Source organism: Epinephelus moara, chromosome 1 (assembly GCF_006386435.1).
Source record: "Epinephelus moara isolate mb chromosome 1, YSFRI_EMoa_1.0, whole genome shotgun sequence".
Classification (NCBI taxonomy): domain Eukaryota; kingdom Metazoa; phylum Chordata; class Actinopteri; order Perciformes; family Serranidae; genus Epinephelus; species Epinephelus moara.
The window spans coordinates 34,378,496-34,404,889 of NC_065506.1; the positions used below are offsets into that span (position 1 = coordinate 34,378,496).

The 26,394-nt window shown below is 39.7% G+C and overlaps 2 protein-coding genes across 6 annotated transcripts in view; one reads left to right on the top strand and one right to left on the bottom strand.

Moving 5' to 3' along the window:
• Window positions 1-1,479: 1,479 nt before the first annotated feature.
• On the bottom strand, window positions 1,480-17,537 carry tdrd3 (tudor domain containing 3). 3 transcript variants are annotated; one of them, XM_050048641.1, is made up of 14 exons: window positions 17,330-17,537; window positions 16,291-16,375; window positions 13,803-13,868; window positions 11,535-11,695; window positions 10,218-10,359; window positions 9,727-9,798; window positions 6,769-6,918; window positions 6,166-6,318; window positions 5,307-5,484; window positions 4,482-4,607; window positions 2,956-3,896; window positions 2,416-2,541; window positions 2,088-2,227; window positions 1,480-1,707 (listed from the first exon to the last, which is right to left on the bottom strand). In XM_050048641.1, exons 1-13 carry the CDS (start codon window positions 17,365-17,367, stop codon window positions 2,111-2,113), a joined length of 2,355 nt encoding a protein of 784 aa, XP_049904598.1. In that variant the 5' UTR covers window positions 17,368-17,537; the 3' UTR covers window positions 1,480-1,707; window positions 2,088-2,110. The 3 variants fall into 3 exon arrangements, with proteins under 3 accessions (XP_049904598.1, XP_049904588.1, XP_049904607.1); XM_050048631.1 differs by having other exon boundaries at window positions 1,480-2,227; XM_050048650.1 differs by having other exon boundaries at window positions 1,480-2,261.
• A 5,126-nt stretch (window positions 17,538-22,663) lies between these two features.
• LOC126392085 (protein diaphanous homolog 3-like) overlaps window positions 22,664-26,394 on the top strand; it is a 244,843-nt gene continuing 241,112 nt past the window's right edge. For all 3 annotated transcript variants that reach the window (XM_050049310.1, XM_050047664.1, XM_050048467.1), the window contains exon 1: window positions 22,664-23,305. In XM_050049310.1, coding sequence (XP_049905267.1) covers window positions 23,186-23,305 — 120 coding nt within the window. In that variant the 5' untranslated portion in view covers window positions 22,664-23,185. The remainder of the gene's footprint in view (window positions 23,306-26,394) is intronic.

Here is a 26,394-nt window from a genome sequence, read left to right on the forward strand (position 1 = left end):
TAAGCCCAAACATTAAAAAGTGAGACACTGCTGTAAATCCTTTCATGTAAAATCCAATCATAAGCCAAGATTGTTTGAATACTGTATAACTGAGATCACATCTAACCACAGAGGGTCAGTAACGGGAAAACATGCACAGTATTTGAAGCTTTAGATTTACTCTGATCGCAGCATCAAGAGTGCATCGACTGTGCTGTTACATAAACATGAAAAACAAGATGTAATCTAATCTGTCCTGCCGGCTTTCACAGTCTTTCACTTTCTTTATAAGGAACAAAACAGCAGGTCACTCCAACATTACACTTCAATTACAGTGGATCACTTATTCAGCATTAATGGTTGCTTCATGAGGAGACCACGACCCACATATTGAGTACTCACATCTTGAAAAGTGTTTTGGGTAAGTTTTCCTCTGAAACTCTCTTTAACAAATCTTATATGCAGGAAACACCTCTCATTTACAAAAATATAACCTGCTCCAACCCTTGTTAAAGTGTTATTGTTACTTAAGTTTGTCTCCTTCATACAGCAGCTGCATAAGGATTTTTATTTGATAAGAATCTGTTTACATTTATCAAGTGATAACTGTGAAAAAACTGACCCTTTAATCCACAGCATCAACATTTGCACACTCATAATAACCTTACATTTATTGACTAATGACTTAAGGGACCACAGAGCTTTTGCCTAATATTTTTCTGCCTGACATTTCACAAGGCCAAAAGAAAAACTATTCTAAATGAAATGGACTTAACTCTTCAACCAAAAACATCAGTTTATCTGATTGAAAATCAATCCTTTATGATTATCTGGCCAGCGTGTCACGGTCAGCCCCCAGGAACACTCTCAAGAGCTTCACTTTCAGTTCCTCCCCCGACGGGTAGGTTTCCATATTACCAGCCGTTAATTATTCATCTATGCTCGCTTAGCGCCTCAGTTGGAATATAAAGCAAATCCTTTGGACCAATGATACAGAATAGCGCGACGACCTCTCCGCTGAACCCTCCTGCATTGTCCATTTGTCTCCCACTGCTGGTACGAGTGAAATTGGAGCCAAGGTGGAGATTATTTCTTGATGTGTAAAACTTGTCTTTCCCACAGCACAGGCCGATAAACAGCCAGTGCGGCGGCGTGTGTGTGTGTGTGCAGTGCTGGAAGAGCTAGGTACAGTCCCTTTTGTATTGTGCAAAATGATATCTCTGCAGTGTAACCGTCTCTATTACAGGGGGAAGAGATTGTCTTACCCTCTGGATTTGCTTCACGGAACACGACAAATGAGCTTCAGCTGCTCGCTATGGACTCATAGTGCCCATGCCTATCTATGTGACAGAGGTAAGCTATGAGACAAGAACTCTAAAACCACCTGATAATCATTACTACAGATTAAAAATGAAACCAATGACCTTTGAGAGGTTTCTAAATCTGCTCTGGATCAGTTTATTCAGCATAATTAAAAATAAAACACATTAAAACAACAAATCAGCTACATACTATAATAATTGTTTATTTTAAGCATCCATTTAACAAATCTTCACAACATATACAGTAGATATGTCCTTAACAAAAATCAACAGGTGCCCATGTCAGTATTTCTTTTATTTTTGCATTATGTCCAAGCCCTTTGAAAAGTTCGGTATGTCCTGGCGATGTGTGGACACTTAAAAATTCAGGAAGCACTCTGGATTGTTGCAGAAAGTGACATAATCTCTGTCATGGAAGGATGTGGGACGAGCACACAGATGGGCGAAGAGAAAGAAAAATATTAAATACATGTACAAAATTAACCTTGCATTTCTGGGCGTCTTGTAAGATCACAACCGCTGCAGACATTGTTCACATTCTTCTACACAATGCATTGTATACAATTATACAAGGTAAATCTCTACATATAAATTTGAGCTGTGGTTGGCAAACATTTTTTAATACATAGGTAATTATGCAACAGACTAGGTTACAAAAATGCCTACATATTCCAGACTTCCACCATGATGAAAAGTGTTATGGATACAAATTTTCCATGTAAAAATATTAACAATGTTCACACATTGTTCACACAACCACTGGGCAAAAAAATCAGATTTTTTTACCTGCCAGTGTAAACGCAGACACATCAATCTCGTGCCCTAGGTGGCTGGTAATACTGCTGTGTGGGTCTAGTGCGTCTAGGCTGTCCATCACCCCCACGGCGAAACTCAAGCGAACTGTCATAGTAACCATCATCTTCCTCCTGCCATTGGACATTTGATATGGTTGTGATGTTACTGTGGGTAATCAGATTAGGATGTCATTCACATTTTCATTTTTCTTAACCCGCTTGAATAGTTTGATTAGTTGCTTCCACGTAGTACCAACCACCACATTCTGATCTTAACAATGATGATCACTAAATTATTACTATGTTTTCAATCTCCTTACCAACGCATCAGCAGAAACGGGTTTGATGTTATGCAGCAGGACCTCTTCGCAGTTTCCATAGTCACTAAATACAACCACAGCCGTGGAGCCTGATGGATGCACAGCATCTATTCTGGCATGGTAGAACTTCGAGAGAGCACACACACACACACACACACACACAGAAACAAAGAGAAATCTAATTATTTTGATACAAACATTTCCACGTCAAGACGAGACAAATTGACATCAATTAACTGCGACTTGACAAACAAATCTAAAACACTGTAGACACTCTGAATGACAGAAAACAAGCCTCAGTAGCACTAATAATTTTTTTAACATGGTAATTGTCAAACAAACTTTTAGACAAACAAAGAGCACACCAGTGAATTGTCACGGTAACAGATTTGTTAATGGAAATGTCACACTTTAGGGTCTCAGTTGTCTAATTTGTAGTAGTCACTGTGACAGTTAATATGTCATATTATTGAGCTCATTTGTGTATGTATGCAATTGATTTTTATAATCAGTTCTGTTATCAATCCAGTAATTACATACCTTGCCATCTTCCCAGTACAGCGCCAGGCACTGGTCTCCAGGTTTCCAAGCATGTTCCACAAAATGACTTTTCTCTGGTCCTCGGGGACCTTGACCTTTGCCTTGTCCTGACCTTCTTTTAGGCCCTGGGTTATTAGTGGTGTTTTTCTTGGGGGGCTGCTCCCTGTTCGGGGGACACGATGGGTTTGTTGGCTTGATTGGCCCAGTCCTTTTGTGTTCCATATCTCCATTTTGGAAATGAGACGGATCCCCTGTCATGATTCGACAATCCCGCGATAGCCCCACTTCTTGGGGGGCACTTCCTCCCCTGATGTTAAAGTTGGGTGGCCCGCTGTCCCTTTGTCGGTCAAAGTGCTCTGAGTTTGGCCTGTCAGTCTTCCCCTTCCTCCTGCTGTTGTTGGGTTCTTCAATTCTGTCCGTGCGTTTACTATTTCCTCTTCCTTCAGGCTCACTTCCTACAGAATCAGTCACTTTAGGTGCGTTGTCCCTTACCCCTCTCCTGTTCGACGGTCCAGACATGTTCCCACCGCCATCTCCATTTCTGGATCGTTGGTGGTAAGATCCGCTAAACTCCATCTGCTGCTGAGGTTCTTTTGATTGTGTGAAAGTAGCAGAGAAAGATGAAGGGAAAATCTGCTCGTCTCTCATCTCTCTCCTGTCATTTTGCGACCTATCTGATGTGCCTCGTGACCACCTCTCCTGGCCCCTCCACTGCTGGGATTGAGCTGATGTCTGAGAGGTTGTACAGTTAGAGAGAGGCTCCTGGCCGGGTTTAGGAAAATCAAAGTCCCTGTGGAAGCGAGGTGGTCTGTCATTCCTTTGTTGCCTGTGGTCATTATGTGAGGAGAACTTGTTCTGAGATGTGTCTTTGGAGTAATAGTCGGAGTTGGAGAAATTCACTCTACTGTCATGGTGTCTCTGAGGTGCCTGGCTCTTTGGCTCTGAGAGAACAAACCAAAAAAAGAGCAGTTTAATAAAAAACCAGGGCGAAACAACAGTGAGATACATAATACAAGGAATATTGACAAAACCACATTATCATGTGCAACACGCCGTTATTCAATGAAGATTAAAGACCCTTAACACTTAACAAAAGAATGAAGGAAACAGCACCACATAAATGATCAAAATATCATTAATGGAATCACCAAACCATGTCATCCGTGGCCACACACAATTTAACATAATACATATAAAAACTTTGTTCATGCCTGCTTTCAACTACAGCCCAGCATTGCATTGGTCCTCCACGCCAGCACTGATTCCAGGCATTTAGAGAACATGACTTAATTCCCTTCAGCTGCTGATAGCCAGATAGCCATCTGTCTGAAACTAATCGTGACTCTGTCCATGTTGGCGTACTGTTATTAATTAGTACATTCTTACCAAAGAACTGGCTTGGAAAACTATACAAACATCACCCACATTTAAATATCATCGAATGTGCTTTTTTTTTTCATCAGCTAAATCAAGTAAAAACTTAAAGTATGATGGACCAAAGGAGGTACCGAGATCATTTCACCCACCGTCAATGGAGAAAACTCCCATTTTGGATTCGAGAAAGTCAAAAAGAGTGCTCGGTCCAGATGGCCTTCCTCCTGCTCCCTCCTCCTCGTCTTCATTTCTGGACCTGCCTCTTCCTCTTCCTCTGGCTGAGAAGAAGCAAAAAACAAGAAGAGATTATGTAGACCCAATTAGGAACACTTGGATCAATGACAGTGGATCTTTGAATGTGTATGCCTTCTAGCCCTGGATGTCTATATCCAAAGTATGTGAGACAAGGCTCTGCGTGTCTGGGTGTGTGCAAATATGCGTTTGTGTTTTAAACCTGATTCCATCTGAAGAAACAGCACAGGAACACATATACACTCCTTAAAAATTACATGAATTTGGAAAGGTTAATGTTGTGTGGCTGAGAGGAGCTCAGGGGATCGATGTATGCAGCAACAATAAAAACAGTCTCCGCTCGCAGTTGTTGTACCACATGGTGGGGGGAAAAAGGCAGGAGGTAGTTCAGTGTAGTGGAAAAAAGTTTCCAGTTGCTGTAAGTTGGTTTTCAGTACCGAAACAAATAAAAAACAATGACTGCAGGTAAAGTATAATATCCATCTGAAACCTTACTGTGCTGGGGAAAATAGTCTGTAGTAAAAGTGTGTATGCAATTTGTGGTAAATGGACTAAAACAAGGAAAACGCCAATGTGGACCTTTAACTAGGCTGAAGGTGATTTTCACTGCATTTAAAAGGACTTCCACAGCACTCCCCTGACCTCATGGTTTTCAAGCGCTTCAGGCTACTGGGGCGTTTTTCTCATCCCGGCAGTGGGTGTGTTATGTGCGTGTGCGTACAGACCTCTGGGTTGCGGCTTGTTGGAGTCAGCTACCACAGGGCCAGGTCTGCTACCAGAAGATCCAGTTAGTAAGCTGTTTAGTGCCACTTCAAGGTTGTTGTTATTATCCATTAGAGCCTGCCGAGCAGCCTCCCTGTTAAAGCCCATCTCCATGATGTCTCTCAGGGCACGCTCATCCACCTACACAAATGTGGATAATATAATAAGAGACGTTACAAAAAGAAAAGAAAAAAATGTATGGAGAAGTTGTAAAATGTTCGGGGAAAAGACATGTGGATGGATAATGGTTGTTTGGTAACACAGGACACAGATGTAAGGTGCAGAGTAAATGGATTTAAAGGACAAGGAGAGAGAATACAAAGAACTTCTCTTTTTAAGTGGACCAGACATGGGTATCACTTTGAATTTTGTTTTAGGGTGGATTAGTGCGCATCCCGGTGACAAAACATCATTAACACATCCCCAAGCCAAACCCAGTAATATCCTGTTTCATCCTATTTATATGTTCATCCCAAAGCTGGCTGGGTTCTGCCTACAAACTGGCGGGTCACAACACAAAAGCCAGACAAATGGACTGCCACTTGATTGGAAAACCAGCCAAGCCTCCAATTCATTTAGATTTCCACAATATCATAATCAATGCCTCACCCAGTCTATGAGCCATGAAATAGGACTTCAATCCTGACTAAAGAAAACCAAAGAGGAACACAGGACGAGTTCCAGCCTTTAAATTGCTTTGTTACAATGAATGGAGGCTTTGTTAATGTGAGGTAAAATCATTTCAACACAGGTGGACTTTCACAACTAAATAACTAACAGCCTTGTTTTACAAGTTCAGGACCGACTTGTTTCTCTCCTCACCAGCTCCCGGTAGTTTCCATCTTGTCTGCTTTCGGCTCTTTCAACCCTGTCTTCTCGTCTCCTCTGCTGGTATGAGTCTCGGCTCCGGGAGGAGGAAGCAGTGCTGGATAAATTACTGCCTGCATTTCCTCCACCTCCAAACGTACGCGGACCCTAGCAAGTAAAAGAACATGGAAATCAATAGAGCTGCAGGGTTGGACAAAACAGTAAATTATTAATTTGAGGAGTTACTTGAATGTCAAAAGCAATCAAGGTTAAGATGAATGTCAATAAGGGGCATGTATTTTTTAAATGGAGGCCAAATAAAAGAGTTTGTGCAAAATGTGCAATCGATAAGAGAAACAGCAAAATCAGTTAATTTTGGAAAAGGAGTGGTCCTGAGATCAAATGTCCAACGTTAAACACTCAGAATCGGTTTGACTCAGGATGTTATTACAATTTGTTGCCTCAGACGATCATAGTGTTTTATAATAGACTGATAGAGTCTGTGATATATGATATACTGTGAGACAAAGCTAAGAAATGTGCAGTAGCTCTATAAAATAATCAAGTAGCTAGTGATAAATAAGATGTAGAAAAGCCCCATGGTAAGGGTTCACACACCTCTTTGGTCTTGGCCACCTCAGCAATAGCTGCTGTCCGCTGCTTCTCAAATTCATCATTCTCGTCAGTACTCTTGACCACACTTTGAGACTGCAGGGTCTTCCTCTGATCCAGTTCCCTGCTGTCTACTTCATCCTTCCTTGCGCACTTCTACAGGGAGCAAACAGAGAAGAACATGTTCTCAAAGATCCTCCTCTATTATGTAGTGTTCCTTGAGAAAAGAATCAATGCACTTGACAATTTGAAGATTTGTGGAATAACATTAGCGCTATAATGAAGTCATCCGCAGTGTTTTAGTTACACTCTAAGGTTTTGTCGTAGCAACCAGCTCACAGTTAATGGTTTGAAACTCAACTGCGAACTGTATTATATCATTAACAGTGACTTGGAACGAATGAGATGGAAACTCAACACTTCCTGCAGCTGTTTCATGATTGTGGGAAGTGATTATACGGAAGTGAGCGCCTGACTGGAGTAATGACCCGTGCTTAGTAGGTTCACCATGGTAAGTGATAGGCAGCACGAATATAAAACCAGAGGTGACTTAATTGCAGAAAAGAGAGGGGAACCTGCTGAGCAGCAAGAGTAATAGAGAAGGAAAGGCACCAGTATGAGGCAAAAGTGGAAAACTTGTTAATGAGTTATTAGCGATTACATGCTAAATGTATGAGGTGCTGAGAGGTTAGATCACCAGCAGGTTTGCTCAAATGAGGCAGCGCAAAGCGAGTTGTTGGAATTTCAGTGGGCATTGGGACTTAGCCTTTGCATTGACTATAGTCTCACAACCACAAATCCAACACTCCCCACCCAGTAGGTGCTTCTAAATTGGCATCAGAACTTTACATTTAACGACTGACTGATTTACCGGCAGTAAATCTCCGCAGCCATGTGAAGGGAGCAGGACAGTTATGTTGATGAATCTGCAGGCTCCCCTTTAAGAAGTGCCGGTACGCACGACCATCCGCGGTGTTTACCTTCATTAAATCACATGCAAATGACACCCTGCTGTTACAAAGAAACCACACACACCTCTGCACACACCAGCAGGTCCGTTAAGATTCGGTATTTTGGCTTTTACGCAGGACATAGGATTACCAGAGCTCATTAATCCTGTGCGTCACAGCATGCTTTCCAACTTTGAGAAAAAAATTCAGTGATCATGTTTCACCCAAACCACATTTGATAATTTACAACATGATACAGAGGGACTATAACTGAAATAGCGCTGGAGAGATGTGGTCATTTAGACAGCTTAACCAAACTGATTATACTAATTGATTACAGTAATGATTACACTTGATTACGCTGATTAACTGTTAAAAACCCCACACCATCTCATTTGTGCCATTGTGCCGCTCTGCACCCAGACAATACTATGATTTGAAGCTCCATTTGTTCAGCAGTTGTCATTATGCGTCACCGTGATTGGCACAACTGTTTAACTTTTGCACCGACATGAACCAAAACAGTTGTGTTGCGCTTGCATGATTAATATAGGGCCTGTTATCCTAATTACTCCTGATGGCACCTTGCTATGCACATAGTTTGGATTTTATTTGCCTAGGTTTTGAGATTTCTGCCCCCGTTCCAATTCATAGAGGGAGAATGGAATTGTATTTGTGGCCCTAAAAGCTTTGAAAATCTCAAAAAACCTCAACAGCAATGTCTCTTTTCAGAGACAATGCTCTTTTTGCTCTGGATAATTCACAGACCTTTCTGTGGACAGTTTACTACTTGGTGGAAAATAGTTCCCAAAGGTCTGTGAGCACTGCAGATAAGCCAGGCTAACCAAGGCACTGAATCAGGGCAAGTAGGTTCTGGAAAAGCAAGGCAGATAAAACCAAAACTAAGTGCATGTCTACACATCATTAAGTTAAAGCAATAATTGATGTACAAATGCTAACTAAAACTTGAATGCTACTTTCTCTCAGTAATCCAAGGTGAGCCGAGGACAATGCGAGCACAGATTTGAAGAGAATCCTCTTCAAAGTGCCATTTACCTTGGGACAGGATATCTTTATATGCAACAACCCTACACAGACGTCCACTCAACATGAAGTCCTGGAATGACCTCGCATTAGAAACACATGTACACTGAAAATCTAGAGAATGTTGAATGATAATTCCCAAATGCTCCTCGTCCAACTTTACAAAGCTCGAGCAAAACTGGAGTGAAGAGTGGGTGAAAATCCCAAAATCCAAGTGTCAAGCTGATGCGGATGTATCCCACTCTGAAGCTGTGATCCTTGCCAAGGGAGTATTGACTCAGGCTCAGTAGTTTTAAAAATGAGAAATGATGTGGTAATGTGCAAAACCACAAAATGTGGAAGAATTTAAGGTGGTTCAATAGTTTCCGAGGGCACTTGGAACCGAACGCAGTTATTATTTTCACATTTAAAACTGTTTAGAAATACCAATTGTTTGACAACAGGATAAAACTGTGTATTTGGAAAGTATTATTTCATTTTGATGTTGCATTTAAGAGGCCTGCTTCTCTCCTTTCACCTTTTCTACCAACAGCCACAGCATTTTATTTTAATTCTGTACAAAAGCACTTATACCACATGCAGTTTAGAAGTAGAAAATTGTCATTGCATTGTTTGAAATATATGCCTGGTAGGACAACAAAGCTGAATTAATATTCAGTGATGCATTTTAAAGATTCATGAAGACTCTGAGCAATTAGTCCTAAAAGATCAGAGAGATGACTGCCAAGAAAAGGGACATCAAGGCCCACTCCTGCAGTCTGGCTCCTCAGAAATATTCGTGAGGTTATTGTTATTCACCAGTACCTCTAACCTCTATTAAGTCACCAATTAAATCTGATTTCCATCAACTTGCATTTTCTGATTGCATTATTTTTGTTAATTTATTTTAGAACCATTATTCTTGTTTAGTTTTCTTCAGGTGTATATGTCACAAAAGGACTTTGCACTACATAATTAGTATTATCCTTACCTGACCAAATGGCACAAACGGTGGGGGTCCGCCTTCTGCTCCAATGTTACTCCTGCTGTGTTTGGCCAGACTCTGAATGGTAAAAGGAGAACATTCTTAAAATACAATATTAGCACAAATAATGACTGTAGTGGCCTTTAAAGCAGATTTAAAATGATAGCCAACTTATGAATTCCATATTTTTTTAGAAAGTAGCTGAGCCAGCATTCATTGGTGTAGATTGCAGGGGTTATTCAGGGGCCATGTCCCTCTCGATATTTAGCACGTGTGTTTTTGTCTTCCCCAATAAAAACAGGATCTTAGCAAAGGGCTTTTATTTTGATGAAATTAAAGACATTTACACAATAAACTGATACAGAAAAGGAACAAACTGATGCATAATGATTTACCAGAATGCAGGGAATTAAGTGTAGACTGCTCAGAATTTTGTGGCCTTTCATATGTTCAAACAAAATGCACACCCTTGCCAACGTTACAAAATCGATTCTCACCCTTTGTAGTTCCCATTTCTCCACCATGTGATCCACCTCTCCTCCAAGGACACAGATTTTTGAGTCATCGAGCAGCAAAAGACCATTTTTAACCTGGACTGTACCAAGAAGCTTTACCTTTGTTCCAGGGGGGGTATTTAGACTGGAAAACAAAAAACACAATAAAAATGTTATGTATGCAAGGATGCCTCATATACAAACTGCTTAACCAACTGTTAAATGTAATACACATTCACGGGTTTAAGATATTATAACGAAATATACCAGGCTGCACACCCTACTGCCTTACCCATACCACTTTATAAATGACATGGAGCCGTGCCAGGGGATGGGTGGCGAGGCTAGGAGAGACTATTAATAATCCCAGCTGCTCACCCATCCTCATGGTAAATTAAAAGCCCCTCTATCTCATCAGGCCTGATAAGGCCTCTGCCTCTCTCATTAAGAAAGCACAGGGACTTAGAGGGATTTCCAGCCACTGATGCCGGATGCCAAAGCAACAATTAGGGATTTCACTCCAAACCTCTGGGATAGATGCTGTTCTCATGATAGCAGCCAGCGCACAAGTGAGGGCTCCCTCTCTTCTCTATTCAATCACATACAAGCACATATACACACACACCATTCACCCTCTAATCAATGTTGCTACTTGGTGTTTAATTGTCATCTCTGTGTATCACTGTCTCGCACACTGAACAGTCCTGTAATCCATCTCATCCCTCTTTGCCCACTCACTTATAGCCACACGCGCACTAAAGCGGACACTTTCATAAGAAACACTAACCACCGCTGTTGGCAGCCAGTGTGTGTGTGCCGCTCATAAAGAGGGGATTTGTTCTGTTCTCTCCTCTCTTCCCATCAGGAAGTCAAGGCCCACATTCTGGCCACTCCACCTGTACAGACTGGCTAGTCACCATGGCAGCAGTCGCCAAGGCCACCGTTGCTGGGATGGAGATGTAATTAAGGCTGGGAATTGTTAGATAGCTGCCACCACGTGGAAAATTGCAGATAAATGAGGAAATTGAGACATGTGGTGGGGTGAGAGTGTTGACAAGGAGGTGAAGGAGAAGGGTGAGTGCAGAATCTCACACATTTTGTTTTGAATACATGAGATACTGGCTGACTGACACCCTGCTTTGCATCCATGTAGTTACTTGAAATACCTTTTTTACAGTCATTTATTTCTTAAAAACATTGTGTTTCCCATCAGTATTCAACTGTGATATTAACTTCCCCGGCATTTACAATACACCACATGCTGTTTTCTGCTCTAAACCTCACATATTCCTCAATACAACAAAACTGTTATATAGTTACCTGATCTTAGACAGGTGTTTAAACTCCAATCCAACACAGGTGGTATGCCCATCTGTCATTTGTAGGCGCAGCATTCGCGGCGCGCCCTGGGACTCCTCGTGGTCTTTAGGAGCCGAGACGTTCCTCACCTTCTGCACCTGAAGCACACATGGACCTTCCAACTGGCCATGTGTGAGAGACAACACAAGAATTATGGCTTAAATGGCAAATCAGCAGCATCTGGAGGAGGACTGCAACAGCAAAATGCAAAAGTAAAAACTCTAGCTCTTTATCAATGGTTACACCAAATGATTTCTAAAGCATAAAAAACGAACACTTGCCATTTAGTATATCCTTTTCAGCACAAGTTTACTTACTCCTCCGACCTTTACATTCACAGTAACCGCTTTATTTAAAACCATTTATCAGATCTGTCCTCTCAAATAATGATTTTCAGTTCTGTGAAAACTTGACAACAAAGAACTCCTGCACACTGTCTCACCTACTGCTGAAATTGTATATATTGTAACAATGCTTCTGTCTGTCCGACCTTCATCAAATGTATGAGTAGTACCATCACAATACCATGCATATATAAACAAAGAAGCTGCCTCAGTGATGACATTATCATCAAATCAGAGGGCTGTAGGAACTGGTTTGACTGATTATCACCTTTAACTTCCTCAAAGCTTATGTCACCAGCCAACAAAATTACTCAAAATAACATTACTGATAAATCTGAGGTAACAAAAGCAAGTGAGCGGTGAAAAGAAACATGTAAGGTGTAAATGCAGTCTACAAGCTCTACTATAATCTGCATGTAGTGTAATATAATTATAGATGCTCAGATTGCACTAGCTCTGTTAGACATACACACTGTATAACGCAGACTGGATGACCAGAGTTACATGAGTGTGCATCTTGTTCCGAGCCTGAAGGGAACAGGGGTTAAGCTGACATAGAATTGCATGTTTTAATCCTCTGACAACATTTGAAATATTTTTTTCTTTACAGTTGCTCAGCTCTTCACAGGTAAGGAAGTAAGTCTTTGATCCTGGTTTGTCTTGTGTGTTAGGGCCATCTAGTGGCAGCCATGAGAACTGCATTTCAGCTTGCGCCTGCACTGACTTTCAGCTGTGATAAGACAAAGTGGAAACCTAGTGTATGGCTGGATTGTGGGTGTGTGGTCACTGTGCTCAGTTGTGGCCAGATTGTTATAGTCAGTTGTAGTGTCTATAAAGTGAATGTCTGGTTTTAAAATATTCGTCTAGTGGTCCTGGTATTATTTTTTTTAAACTGTACTGAAGTAGCATATCATACAACATGGTTAAGATACATTTCAGACAATTAATTGCTTTACTTTAAAATATTCAACAATACAGCCTAATCAAGCTATTCTCCAAAATGTATTGTCTTAGACTGCTCATCTAAAGGGTCACTGGATAATTAATGTTACTGTATTTAACAGACCTGACCTAGGTTACATCCCATGACAATTACGAACATGCCCTTGGCCTGTGTAAGATGCATCTTGCTCTGTTTTCCGTCAGACCAACTCATAACTTTATAGCTTACAACTTTATAACTTTCCTGCTCGAGCTTCCAGACCGTGGACAGCACAGGGGAGACTTTGTTTTGCCCCCAGGGCCAAAGTTGATGCTCACTTTAGCTGCAGCATTTCTTCATGGACAAACTGAAACCTACACTGCGCATTTACCACCGCTTGACAGCTTTACTGCTAATTTCTCCTCTGCTCCGATCGCCACCAGCTGTCTGCTCTGAGCGCATCCAACATCTTTCTCTCACTACGCTGACGCCTACACTACGCTACCCTTATAACATATGCATCAAACTGTGTCAACACCCTACACGTATAACACATATACAGGAAAATATTAATTTATACAGAAAAACAATGGCACCAAGTTCTGCAATATTTTAGAGCTGCCTTGAATTTTCTCCAATGAGGCTTTCTGGGTCGAGCTTTGCAGCTGGAGTAACAAATGCAGTGCACAGCAACAACAACCAGATTTGAAGAGGCAAAATCATTATCAGTGAAAACACTATTGTGCCTATTCATTATGAAAATGCAACAGCCAACGGTTAAACTCCACCTCAACCAGTGGTGTAACTTCATCCCTTACTCATTCTGAGACTCAGCACACTCTCACATTTAAAAGAGATGGCCCCCACTTTGCTGTAATCCAGCCAAAAAACAGTAACTGTGACTCATCAGTTTAATAAATGTAGCATTGAAATGGCTATAAAAGAACTTCTGTTATCACTCACCTTCTCAGTTCGTCCACTATTGATATCAGATGGTAGAACTTTCCTCCCAATAGGCCTGAGGTCACTCTGCAAATAAAATACAGCTTCATTAAAAGGAAACAAATAATGTGCCGGCAACATGAAGTAAAATAATGCAATAGTTTGCCTTAAAGGGACAGTTCACCCCAATATTAAACATACATATTGTTCCTCTTACTTCTGGTGCTATTTATCAATCTAGATTGTTTAGATGAGCGACACCCGCCAACCTTATCACCGTGCACAAGCATCTACTGCTAGCACACCTAGCACCACTGAGCTAGCTACATTACAACTCAGCCGAGTAAGACATTATTAATGTTTACATCTCACCATGTCGCAAGATGAGTACATGCACACCTCCTTCTGCACTGTGATTTGCTTGGCAGGTGTAGTTCGGAAGAAAGAAAATAGGTCCTGCATAAAATTGCTCCAAACAAGGTCTGTGGATTATCATGAGTAAACGTGTCATGAATTCTGGCAAGAGACATTGCTGTTGAGTTTTTCAAATGTATTTTTTGGCACCACAAGCTGAGTACCATCTTGTTCCATCATACTGAAGAGAAGGCAGACATGTCTACGGCTGATGTCTCCAACTCACAGATAAATAGCACTACAGGTAGGAGGAAAAATATTTTTGATTTTGGGTTGAAGTGTCCTTCAGTGTCCCCCTCAAAATAAAAATAATATACCTTATAGAATTCCAGATGTCCTTGTAACCCACATATGTAATTATGAACTGTTTACAAATTTCCTACATATTGCAAACATCTGTTAGATTTCTGTTCGCTGCACCAAGGCACCAATTCCAAATGGGTCTGCCACCCTTCCTTTTTACAATCCTGTTTTACTGCATCTAACAATATCTCTAAACGCAGTTCTTTTATTTTCCCCATTAAGTCCAAAAAAGTAATTGCTTCTTTATATTGATGTCTCACTGAGCTTCTCTAAGCACACTTATGTTAGAATTTTTTCAAAAGGCAACAAGCCCTCTATCAGGGTCGAGGAAAAGGGGCTATCACTGTGTTGTTAGTAAAGCAGTAACTGCTCCAAATTAATCTTTGAACTAGTTTAAAGATTTCACTGCTCTACAAGCTCCAGCCTAATGTGCTACATGTTGGTTCAGCCAGGTATGCAGTAATAAGTCAAAGTGGATTCTGAGATCTTTTGGCAGGCCTCCTGGCCAAAACTTAAAGGTCAAGGCTTTTGCAGTAAATTCAGATACTGTGTGTTCTGGAGTCGTCTGCTACTGCAGGTCAGTTAGGCAGTATCACTGTCTGTCTTACTCAATGTCAAGTGCTACGACTGTTTGTGGTTCTTCTTTACTTAATACCACATTTGTGTTTATGCATTGTCTATTGTCTTTAATAATAAATCATAAAGATGCTGTTTTATGGGGTCTCTCCATGCAATGATAATAAATAAATGTTTGGCCTCAAGTTCATTTCTGATATCATGTTAGGGAGGGAGGCAATGGACTGGATTTAACTGGCTGATCAAAGAGGATAAAGGAAAAAGTTTGATGTGAACATGCAAGATAATCTTTAGAGAAAGGTCAGATGCAAGGTCTGCCAATAGTGAGTCATACATAACTAGCAACAGACTCCATAAAATGTTTTAACACAAGTCTACTTCATTAAATTCATGAATATATTAAATACTGAACGATCACAGAGAGCAGAATTTAACATCCAGTTTAGAATTGTGTGCCCAAGCTCCAGCCAACTGTGCTTTGTCTGGTTCATTAGCGTGAAGGGTGGTTGTGTACATCAGTATACACCTGAGAAGCAACGTTCTAACTAATTACCACATCTAATATCCATTTCCCATAACAGCTGAACACAGTACTCGCATAGTGCTACATAAATACAGAGCAGACTGCTGTAAAGGTTCAACTATGTAGGATTCAGAGGCATCTAATGGCAGAAATTGTATATAATATTCAATTCAATGTTTTCATTAGTTAATAACCACCTAAAAATTGGAATCATTGTGTTTAAGGTACCTTAGAGCAAACAGTTTATATCTATACACAGAGCGGGTCCTCGTCCAAAGAGTCCACCATGTTGGTCTACAGTATCTCAGCAAAGATAAATTAAACACGGGGCGTCGGTGTTTGTACAAGGCTGTTGCCGCAGCTGCCCGGGTTCGACTCCAGCCTGTGGCCCTTTGCTGCATGTCATTCCCCCTCTCTCTCCCCCTCTTTCACACTTTACTTTCCTATCAATTAAAGGCAAAACTGCCCAAGTAAATATCTTTAAAAAAAAAAAAAAAAAAAAAAGATAAATTAAACTCCGGCTCTAGATAGGGCCATTTGTGTTTTTGCTTCACCACTGTAGTTCTCCTACACACTTGGCACACGGGCTAAGATTCAATTCTGCAGCCTCACTGCTGAATGGCACTGAATCCTGCACACCAAACCTTTAAGCTGGAATAATGTATATGTAAAACTTGCAGGATTAATACTTACGTCAAGTGCAATACGGATAAGGTCATTGTGTGTTATTTTCTCAGCAGATCCTTTCAGTTCTGTTATGCCTTCATCACTGAGGTACCTGTAAGATGAAGGTGGAGAGGGAAGATGATGACATTGGCAGGAGTTTCAAGTACATGTGAACAACATTCAAAAACTCTTAGAGAGCATGCATCTACAGACAACAATTAAATCACAAGAAACCTGCTGGGCAACCATGTGTGAAAGACACCTCTGATATAAGGTAAATATAGTTTCACTATGTAGTAACACTTAAATGTGTGGCTATTATGTTTTGCTTAAATTTTATAAAGCTTAAAAAAATCCTCAGCATTTTAGGTCAGACTATGTCATTTGCCACAGACAAGACAACCCCAGTAGCCTCGTTACATATCTCATATCTCTAAATTTAGAAGGTGCACATGTGTAATTTAACGTTACTGTTTGATTATATTAGCCACTGAGACCTACTGTAACACTCCAGTAGGGACCAAACCATCAACCAAACTACATAACTGACACGGGGTAACGTTAAATGTTGAATTGAGGCTGTTGTAAAGACGAAGGTGGGATTAATATAACAGCAGTATTACATAGTAATATTAGTAATAAATGTTGCTGTGAGGTTGTGACTCACAAAAATGCTTCAAGTTTCTGAATTTAGCTTTGGTCGGCGCCCTTTGGCCACTCCTGTGTGTAACGTTGTTATTGCTCTTCAATTAACACAGACTGTAGCGTCAACAGTTTGCGTTATGATAATGGCATGCTAAGTGTGTATTAGCTGTAGCTAGCTAACGTCATTTCTCTCGCTAGCTCTCAATTAGTTAGCTTAGTCTCGCTTCAGGCAGCATAATAACGCTGCCTCGACCCGCACAACCTGAAGTGGTCGTGTGTACTCTGTAAACCTCCGTGCTCTGGCAAAACTTTAATATAAACGCATGGCTAGCGTTAATAATGATTAGCATTGTAAGCCAACACCAATCTGGCACCTCAGTGAGTTAGCTAGCTCAGTGACGTTAGCTGCCATGCTACCTACCAGCCCTCTTTGGTCAGGGAGTCTGTCAAATCCGTCATTTTCGTCCAGACTGTTGATGCGTGAATAAACACACCGATAGCTTTAGAAGGAGCACACTTGAATAACGACTATCTGATTCTGTGATACATGTTATACTCCTGACAATGATCGAGCTTGCTAATGTGAGTATAGAGGTATTGAACGACCCTACGTAACATGCGTCACCAAACGAGACGCTTTCTACAAGTATGAGGTGCCGTGAGGGTCAAAATACTTTTGCGAGTTTTACGGAGATTTTAAAATTTTCAGTAGACAGGACTACAGACATGGCGGATTAAATGAGTTGAATATGAAATTGCACTTGCATCTGTATTAAGCTATACAAAGGCTTTATGTTTTACATCCTAATTTCCTCTTAATGTTCAGTTTTTGTTGCTGGGCTCAATCACAGTTCAAATCTGGCAACCCAGCAAAGTAATTTGACCACCAAAATGATTTGAATTTTTCCCTTTGGGAGGACATTGAAATATATTGCATGTTTCAAAAATGAACTAATGCCTATAGAATTTACAAACTTAAATCCCCTTTATCCTAATAAAATACGTTTTTATCTAACAAATCCAACCATGCATGCATCATTTGTTAACCACTTAACACATGCTTAACAAAGGCCTATAAAGGTTTTTTTGTCTGTTTGTTTGTTTATTTGTTTGTTTGTGTTATAATCTTCACTACATGTAAAGTATGACTCTGGAACTGTCATACTATATATGTTACAAATATCAGGGATCAGAATCAACACTAGCAAACCAGTTATTGTCCAAACACTGTCATATACCATTACATTATCTTATACATTTATGGTTCAATTTTATACATACAAATTCACAAGAAAAGAATCTAAGTGCATGTTGGACTTAGCTGACAACATGGAAGATAAACCAATACTTTGGCATCTAGGGGAAACTCTGACAAAGGACAAAATGGATTAAGTTTGTGTAGAATCTGTAAACCATCATCTTAAATGTTTCTACCTTTCTTTGTGTCTACAGAGAGTTTCACTGTTCACCAAAAATGCATTATGTGTAAGCCTATGTGTGTCCACAAAGCTCCTAAGGAAAATTTGGCTTTGGAATGGTATTGACCAGTGAATTTGGGTGTGTGTTTTGGAAAAGGTGGAAAGTCTAAAAATACTCCATTACAAGTAAAATTCCTGAAAATGTTAACTGAATAAAAGAACATAAATCCTATTAGTAAAAGTATCAAAAGTAAAGACACTCATTGTGCAGAACAGCTCTTTTAACAGTGTTATATTACTATAGAATATTATATTATTCCATTTTTAGCAGTTACAAATACATGTAAGAGCATTTTAATGTTGCAGTTGCCAATTTCAGGTACTTTGTATACTACCTGGTGTATTAGTAGGATAGTAGGGGGTTTCTTTATGTGAAAAGTAGTACTAAATAAATGTAGTGGAGTAAAAAGTATAACATTTCCCTCTCAGTTGTAGTAGAAGTAGACAATAGCAGAATAGAAATACTCAAGTTGGCTACAAGTATGTCAAAATTGTAGTACAGCAGGTTTACTTCAGTGAACATAGTTACATTCCACCACTGGTCTACTTCTACCCATTCTTGCCCCAAGCTAGAGGCCACACATTTGGTAGTTGGTGGACACCTTAATAAGTACAAGTGAGCTCTAAAGATGACCAGTCACAAAGGGCCCACCTGCAACCCTTGACATCAGTGACAACCCTCAGACACACAGGAGCACATGGATCCCACTGAGAGCGCCAGGCCATCACTGACTGGACATGTTGCTCATGCTGACTGAATTCTGATGGAGTGATACAATTTTAAGTGTAACCACAAGATGGCAGTATATGCACACTGAAATATTAAAACAGTACCCTGCAACAGACATGTACCAGCTCAGTAATGAAACTTCATTGGAAGGACATTTTCGTGTGTCAAAGCTTTTAAGTTTCATTCTGATCCTCATGTCTTGAGGTCTATGTGTTCCATACGAAACAGGCAGTATTCGATATTGTATTCATTGCATACTTTGACATAAGGTTGAGTTGTTTTTACTGTCAGTACCACTGACAACCACAGATTATAAAAGCACATAAAACACCCCCGCCCAAGTTATTTCTTCAAAAACCTGTATAAAAAGAAGCATTTGAACTCTGCTGTGACTTTAAGATACTGTGTATAGAGAAATGTTCCTGAATATCCTTGAGACTCAATTTAACAAGAGTTACTTTATTTTCATGAGTTGTACTTTTTATATTCCAATGCTGTGACAATGTTGTTTTGAAAGACTCATGCAAATAAAGCATACATTATTTAATCACAAAGCACATCCAGCCTCACTCAGATTGATTTTATGTGTTTTGACTGTTTATTTAAATAACAGAGATCAATGTCATTACCAATACAAGAGAATTTGAATTCATATTTTTTTTGGCCTCGGGCGTTTTTGATTGTACATCCCTCTGGCAATTCTTTGACCGATTTGGAAGGGTAGATCTCTCATTGTCTGGGAGGATTAGCAAGCCATAATGCCACAAGGCTTGTGTTTGGCCAGATGAAGAGCATTAACACATTGCTGACAGCCATGCAGACAGCCTTTCAGGGGGAGTCAAGGAATAAAGGTCTTTAAAGATAACAAGATTTCAAGAATTTAAAGGACGACAGATTTGATTTCATAGATGAGGTTTCACTCAGTGGTGACATTTGACTTAAAGTTTTGCTTAAAAAACATATTTTTTAAGTCAAAAATGTGCACGCAAAATCTGTTTCCTGCCATTCACGTAAAAGCCATGCATGTGTTTTTGCAGATTGACGTGGTAATAGCGGAAGCGCAATTACACTGAATTACTGCTCCACTTGCCAAAGATTTACGCTTGAAATATAACAGCTGAGCAAATTACACGAGCTAACAGACAGCTGAAATCAGTGACCTGTTTGTTAAGTATATATTGTAGACTTCTTGTTTTTGCTGGTGGCAAAGAAACTTTCTTTGAAAAAAAAACTGTCAGTCAAACTTACAACCAACTGTTGTTATAGTTGTAGCTGTCAGTGAGCTAAACATGTCTAATTATCACTTTACCTCAGTGCTAAGAAGAGCTGGCATGCTCCTAGTTGTCAGAAAGCACAAATGCAGGGGAGAGGTTAATACCACTTGTGGCTTTTTATCCTATTACCTACATTAGGTTAAAGTTTATTGTATATGAGGAGAGTGTTCCACACGATCAAGCATAAATGCTGAATGGTTAGCTTAAGAAAGCCCAAGAGTAGTCATTAATGTTAATGTAGTTCACTGTCAATATTCTACATAATTAATATATTATTGCATAATTTGATGGTGTCATTACCATGGGCACAAATGTTCAACACTGTTCAGCTTTACATGGAAGAACTCTCTGATACTGTACCTCTTAGGGGAGCAGATCGTTCTTTTGGAGTAGAGCACAAGAAGGATCTCACCAAGGTTTCTGTTTGTTGCATCACATCACCTCATTGCTGTTTGCATCAGACAAGGTATTTGGGATTTCACTGTAGCTTTAGGCTGACTTTTAGATGGCCAAACAAAGCTGAAAACCAACAGCGTGAAGCATTTTCAGTACAACAGCCTGATTAAAAAAAAAAAAAAAAAAAAAGGCAGCATCAACTTATGTTCCACCTCAAGCTTCACATGAATGCCTTTATGAGAAGTTGTCGGGTCCTGGAAACGTGTCGGGGTAGGCTGGAGAGAAGGGGGAAGCACTTTCTAAAACACAAGGAATATCATCTGTAGCCTATCTGATAAATGAGTAATACTAATGTGGTAAGGTGGTTCACACACAGGTGTTTTTTCATCTATGATCTGTTGCACTGACTCCATGTTAAACCTTTCAACCATGCATAATAGTACGTCTCTGAAGAATCACATGAAACTGATTGAAGCTTGAGGGAAATGTCGATTTTGTCTTGTTACCCATGCAACATTCTCATAAAGTTTCCACATCCAAACACTATTTTAATAGTTTCTAGGTGTGTGTTAACCTTCAAAATTCTGCATTATTCTACTGTCCTGTTGGATGCCTTTACATTCTGTTGTTAACATCTTCACTTCTAATGGTAAATCCATTGAAAGAGTGTTCTCATCAGTACTTGGGTACATTGAGAGATGACAAGCTTTCATTTAATGTACATATTGCTTCTCTAACAAACCTTAAAGTGAAGATTGGCATTTATTTTAGAGATAAGTCTTGTTTTACTTTCAGTGCTAAGAAAAAAACTTGTTGAAGCTGCTTTTCTGTCTGTGATTGATTACGGTGACATATTGTATATGCATGCAAACTCCTCCATTTTACATAGCCTTGATTCAGTGTTTTATTTCAAATGCAAAGTCACTTTGTCATCACTGCATTCTTTACGATTTGGTGGGTTGGATGTCAATGACCACTCGCAGACAACACCACTGGTATATTTTAATCTATAAAGCAATATTGGGCAAACTTCTGGCCTACCTCTGCCCCCTTCTGTGTATCAGCTCTGGTCGTTACCAGCTATGCTCCTCCAAGTGGTTGCTTTTTATTTTGCTTCAGGTTTTTACAGATCTGGGAAAAACTGCATTCTCCTCTCTGCACCCTGGACATAGAACAATCTTCAGAAAGATCTAAAATTAGAAACACTTATATCCATTGATGAAATGAAGGGCATCATAAAGAATGTGGTGACAGAGACATGTGCTTGTTTTTTTTCTTGAGAGGCCATATGTTTGAATAGTTGTTGGGTTTTGTATTATATGTTGTATTTATTACATTTTAAATGTGTTCTGATTGGCTGTCAGGTCTCTCTTGTAAAGGAGGTTTTCAATCTCGATGGGACTTCCTGGTTAAATGAAGGTTAAAAAATAAAAAAATAATAAACTATCAGACTCCTTTGTATTACTATTACTATTACTCTTACTGTACTGTGAAGTACCCTAAATGTTTTAGCAGAAAATGTGCCCTGTGGGTTACTCTACATCAATAAATTAAAATAAGTTACAATAATTAAATGAATCTATAATAAAAATGAACTATTATCGTTATTATAGCTGCAGTTTTTATCAGGCATGATGACAGGAATGACTGCAGACAAACAGGTTCTGCTGTTCTCAAGGTGCACCCATGATAAAGAAACCATTTCCCCTGCGGGAGACCGCGGTTATTAAAACGAACAGTCTTAATAGGAAGTGGGGCTGATTGACAGCTCACTGCAGCCAATCCAATGCCTTCTCAACTGTAAACAGAGGGGGCGGGACCAGCTCGGCGGTTGCTATTGGCTGGATTAAACATGCGCAGCTGACGTCGCCATTGCGCGGGTCTGTCAAAAAATATTTTCCATTTATGTATCCAGCTAACGATTCATCCTCTGCTAGTACTTATTAGCTATATATCTTTCTCTTAACGGTCGGATAATATTGGTAAACGGAGGAAACTGTTACCTCGTATGCAGCATTCACCGCGGAAACTCAAGCGTTAAATTAGCATACGTGACAGTCCATAAATTGGATTAGCGCTAAGTAAAGCCACCGGTGAATTTTAGGTTAGCAAGCTTGCTAACGTTAGCTAGTTTGCTAAACGGACTGTTGGGAGTGACGGCTGGAAAATATATGGACATTTCTGGATTTTGACAGTTGAATGTGCGCCTGTGCGTTAACAAACGGTTTCTGTTTGGACAATTTTAGCTACGAATGGTAACGTAACGTTAATGTAGATAATTTCGTCCTTAGCTATTTTAGTGTGTGCAGACTTTACATAATTAACATTAACGTACAAGGGTAACGTCTTCACTAACGTTAGTAGCTGTCAACTCAAGTCATCAGCTTCAGGTCAACAACATGGAGAGTTATGGTCAGCGGTTTGAAACCAATACCGGACGAGACAGTAAACCTCAAAAGAAAAAGGGATCTTCCAACAACAACACATGTTATGATGATGGAGACCGCAAACCAAAGTTTGTAAGTATGGCAGACTGTAATGAAACGTTTGTTTTATTGAAGCTATGTGCTGTAGACTAATGTGGCTTTAGTGTAAATGCACAGGGGGCAGTGTGGTTGGGTGAGGGGGTCATTTTATTTCCTTGTCCTTAAGCATCTGTCAATGTCTGCATTATTTTTCCTGTCTGTCTTACCACCCATGGACACTCACACACACAGGAAAGTGCAAGACCAACAAGGAAAAGTTCCCATATTTAATATATTTTCACGTTTTGTCATATGGCAGTGGACAGATGCATGACTATCGAGGAAGATATGTGACAATGACCTTGCAGTAATGTATTATATTTCCAGTTACTATCTAAAACTGGCTATTCAGCTCATATCTTAGGAGACCTACATGTAGGCAAAACCCAGCAGAACAGAGCTGGGGATGTGTTATACCTGTGCAGTGCACTTACTTTACACATTATTTTGTGTCCATTGCAGATAAAATGCCTTAACAGAGAACCAAAAAAGCTCATACACAATGCAATTGAATGTTAGAGTTTCCTTTGTGAACAGTGACCTTGCCTGACTTAACTTTGCATGTAGGAAATCAAAAGGTTAAAATTAGCTCAGGGTTTAGCCCTTTCACTAATCCATGTCCTTCCTACTATTACAACCCAGCAAACATTTTGTCTGCCAGGTATATGTCTTCTGTAGTCTTCTGGGAGATATAGAGAGGTGTTGCTATTTGGACAAAACAGTACTGTGATTAAGGCTTCCTTTAGTTGTCTAATTTTCAAAGCTGTCAGGCCTCTATTAACAACGCACACACACAACCCTGCTTCAGACAGGAGACGTGCGTATGACACAGATCTACTTAATGCACGCTCAACCCGCATTTGACCCTGTTCTTATGAGAGTGCTAACACAAGTTAATTCCTTGTTGCTGCCATTCAGAGATTCTAGTCTACAATCGTAAAAGGTCTGCGCAGGAATTTTTATTCAGTCCAGCCTGTTATTATCCACTCCTACTGATGAGCTGATGGGTACATGTCTAACATTTATGGAAACAACGGTTCACCTACTTAGATGTGTGTTGTTCAGTGCTGGTTGAAAGTATGGTTGCTAAGTCAGGTTGGTTAAGACATTCAGATTGAATGTCAGTGTGCATTTAACGTGCATTATTGCACCATGTCTGTCTGAAAGTTGGTAATACAGACATATGAATACTGTGTATAGTGTATTAAAGGTAAAGACTGGGTTTTTAACTGTTGGTCAGACAAATTAAGTGATATGAAGGAGTCACTTTAGGCTCTGTGGTAACTTGTGATGCCATTTGCTGTTATTATTCCCTGATTCAAGAGGTGGTGCATTTTATGACTGTATCTGACTGCGTCTCATAGACTGCCAGGAATGCGGATTGGCAAACCCGGCACAAAACTTGTATAACATCTGATAACTGAACGTCTTTTGACAGATTCAGAATAAATGCACTGAACCTCTTAATAGGATTTTATTTTGAAATAGTATATTCGTAATAAATCACTTAACTATAGGTATGCAGAACACTAATGAGTGGCTACGGTGTTAATGATTAAAACACATAATGGTAAATGTTTTTTGTTGAGGATGTATAAAGCCAGTTGTACAGGGAAACTTAGGAATTTAACCTCTGTAGGGCTGATCACACATAGGGAGTCCTTGAGTTCCCGTTTTGAAAATGGCAATAAGCACAAGCAGTGTTTCACTTAACCAAGACCCTTACCAGTCCTTGAGCGTTAAAGTTCATCCTTATCCTTGAAAATGTTGTTTGATAAAATAATTTCATCTCAAGGTCCACTCACCAGCATTTTCTGGAGTTTTCAGCAGCAGCTCACACAATTTTGATCAGCAGATGGAGTTTGCACAGTTGTCATGGAGATGGGTCAGTTGTCATCGTGTGACCTCAGTTATGCTGGGGGAGATCATAACCCCTTTCTCTGTTCGAAGATTGTCTTTTGCATGGATGGAGGCTATTTACATAGGCTACCAAAGATCACCATCATGCATAACATCTCTACCTACTGTTGACTACTGTATGATGACAATGGAATGATCTCCTAGACAACTGAGCAAACTCCAGTGACTGTGAGGTGTAATTGAAATCTCTGGAAAAAAATCTAGAAAATGGACCCTAAATTGTTCTATCCTATTTCAAACATAATTAATCTATGCTAAGATACTGCAAGTAACACACACTCAAAACTTTATGTGGCTACTTAACAATAAAAGCAATACCAGATGAAAACATACTGAAATTATTATAATTTTTTTTACTGTTGACTTACTCGTACTCTTTGCAGCACTTTTCACTGTTGTCAACAAGAGTAACATGCAAAGCATCCTTACATGAGCTGAACTGCACCTTTTCACTCAGGCTGATGAAGGTGTTGGTCAATGTTGTTGTTCTTTATTTAATATCCTAAATAAAAAGCAGTACACTGAGGCCATGTTGTGACCCAGAGAGCCTTAAATTTTTTAATGATGCTCCCCTTGTGGCTTTCTTTTGTCTAAATGTCAGAAATACACAACCAAAGAACATCTTGTTTACTATTCTCACTAAATAATACATACATGTATGTGTGATGATACAGCTTGACACCTTTTAGTCCCTCCCAGCAGACTGGTCTGTCTAACAACATATATAAAATATAACTATTATCATAACAAATAACTGAAAAACATTGCATATATTTTTTTCACAGTGAAGAGCATTAATTTATTTAGTTAGCTGTCATCTCAATAGGTGGCACTGCAGTACCACAATATTTACTGTAATTGGCAGAAAGTGGATATGCCATTAAAGGCCATTTCATGTGCAGTGGCTATTTTCAACCATAGCATTATAAAAGTGAAGAAAAAAATGGAACAGAAGACATGTTGATGCAATGTGTTAATGTTATTTTGAGATCCTGTTTTTGGCCTACTTAATTACAGGGTAGAAAAAAGGATGAGATGGACTGTTCATTGTCAAAAAAAACCCCCCAAATAAAATAAAAATTGGTTGTCATTTTATGCTCTGAAAAGATTTTATAGTCTCATTAATGTAATGGATGTTTAATATCTTTTTTTTTCTCTATATC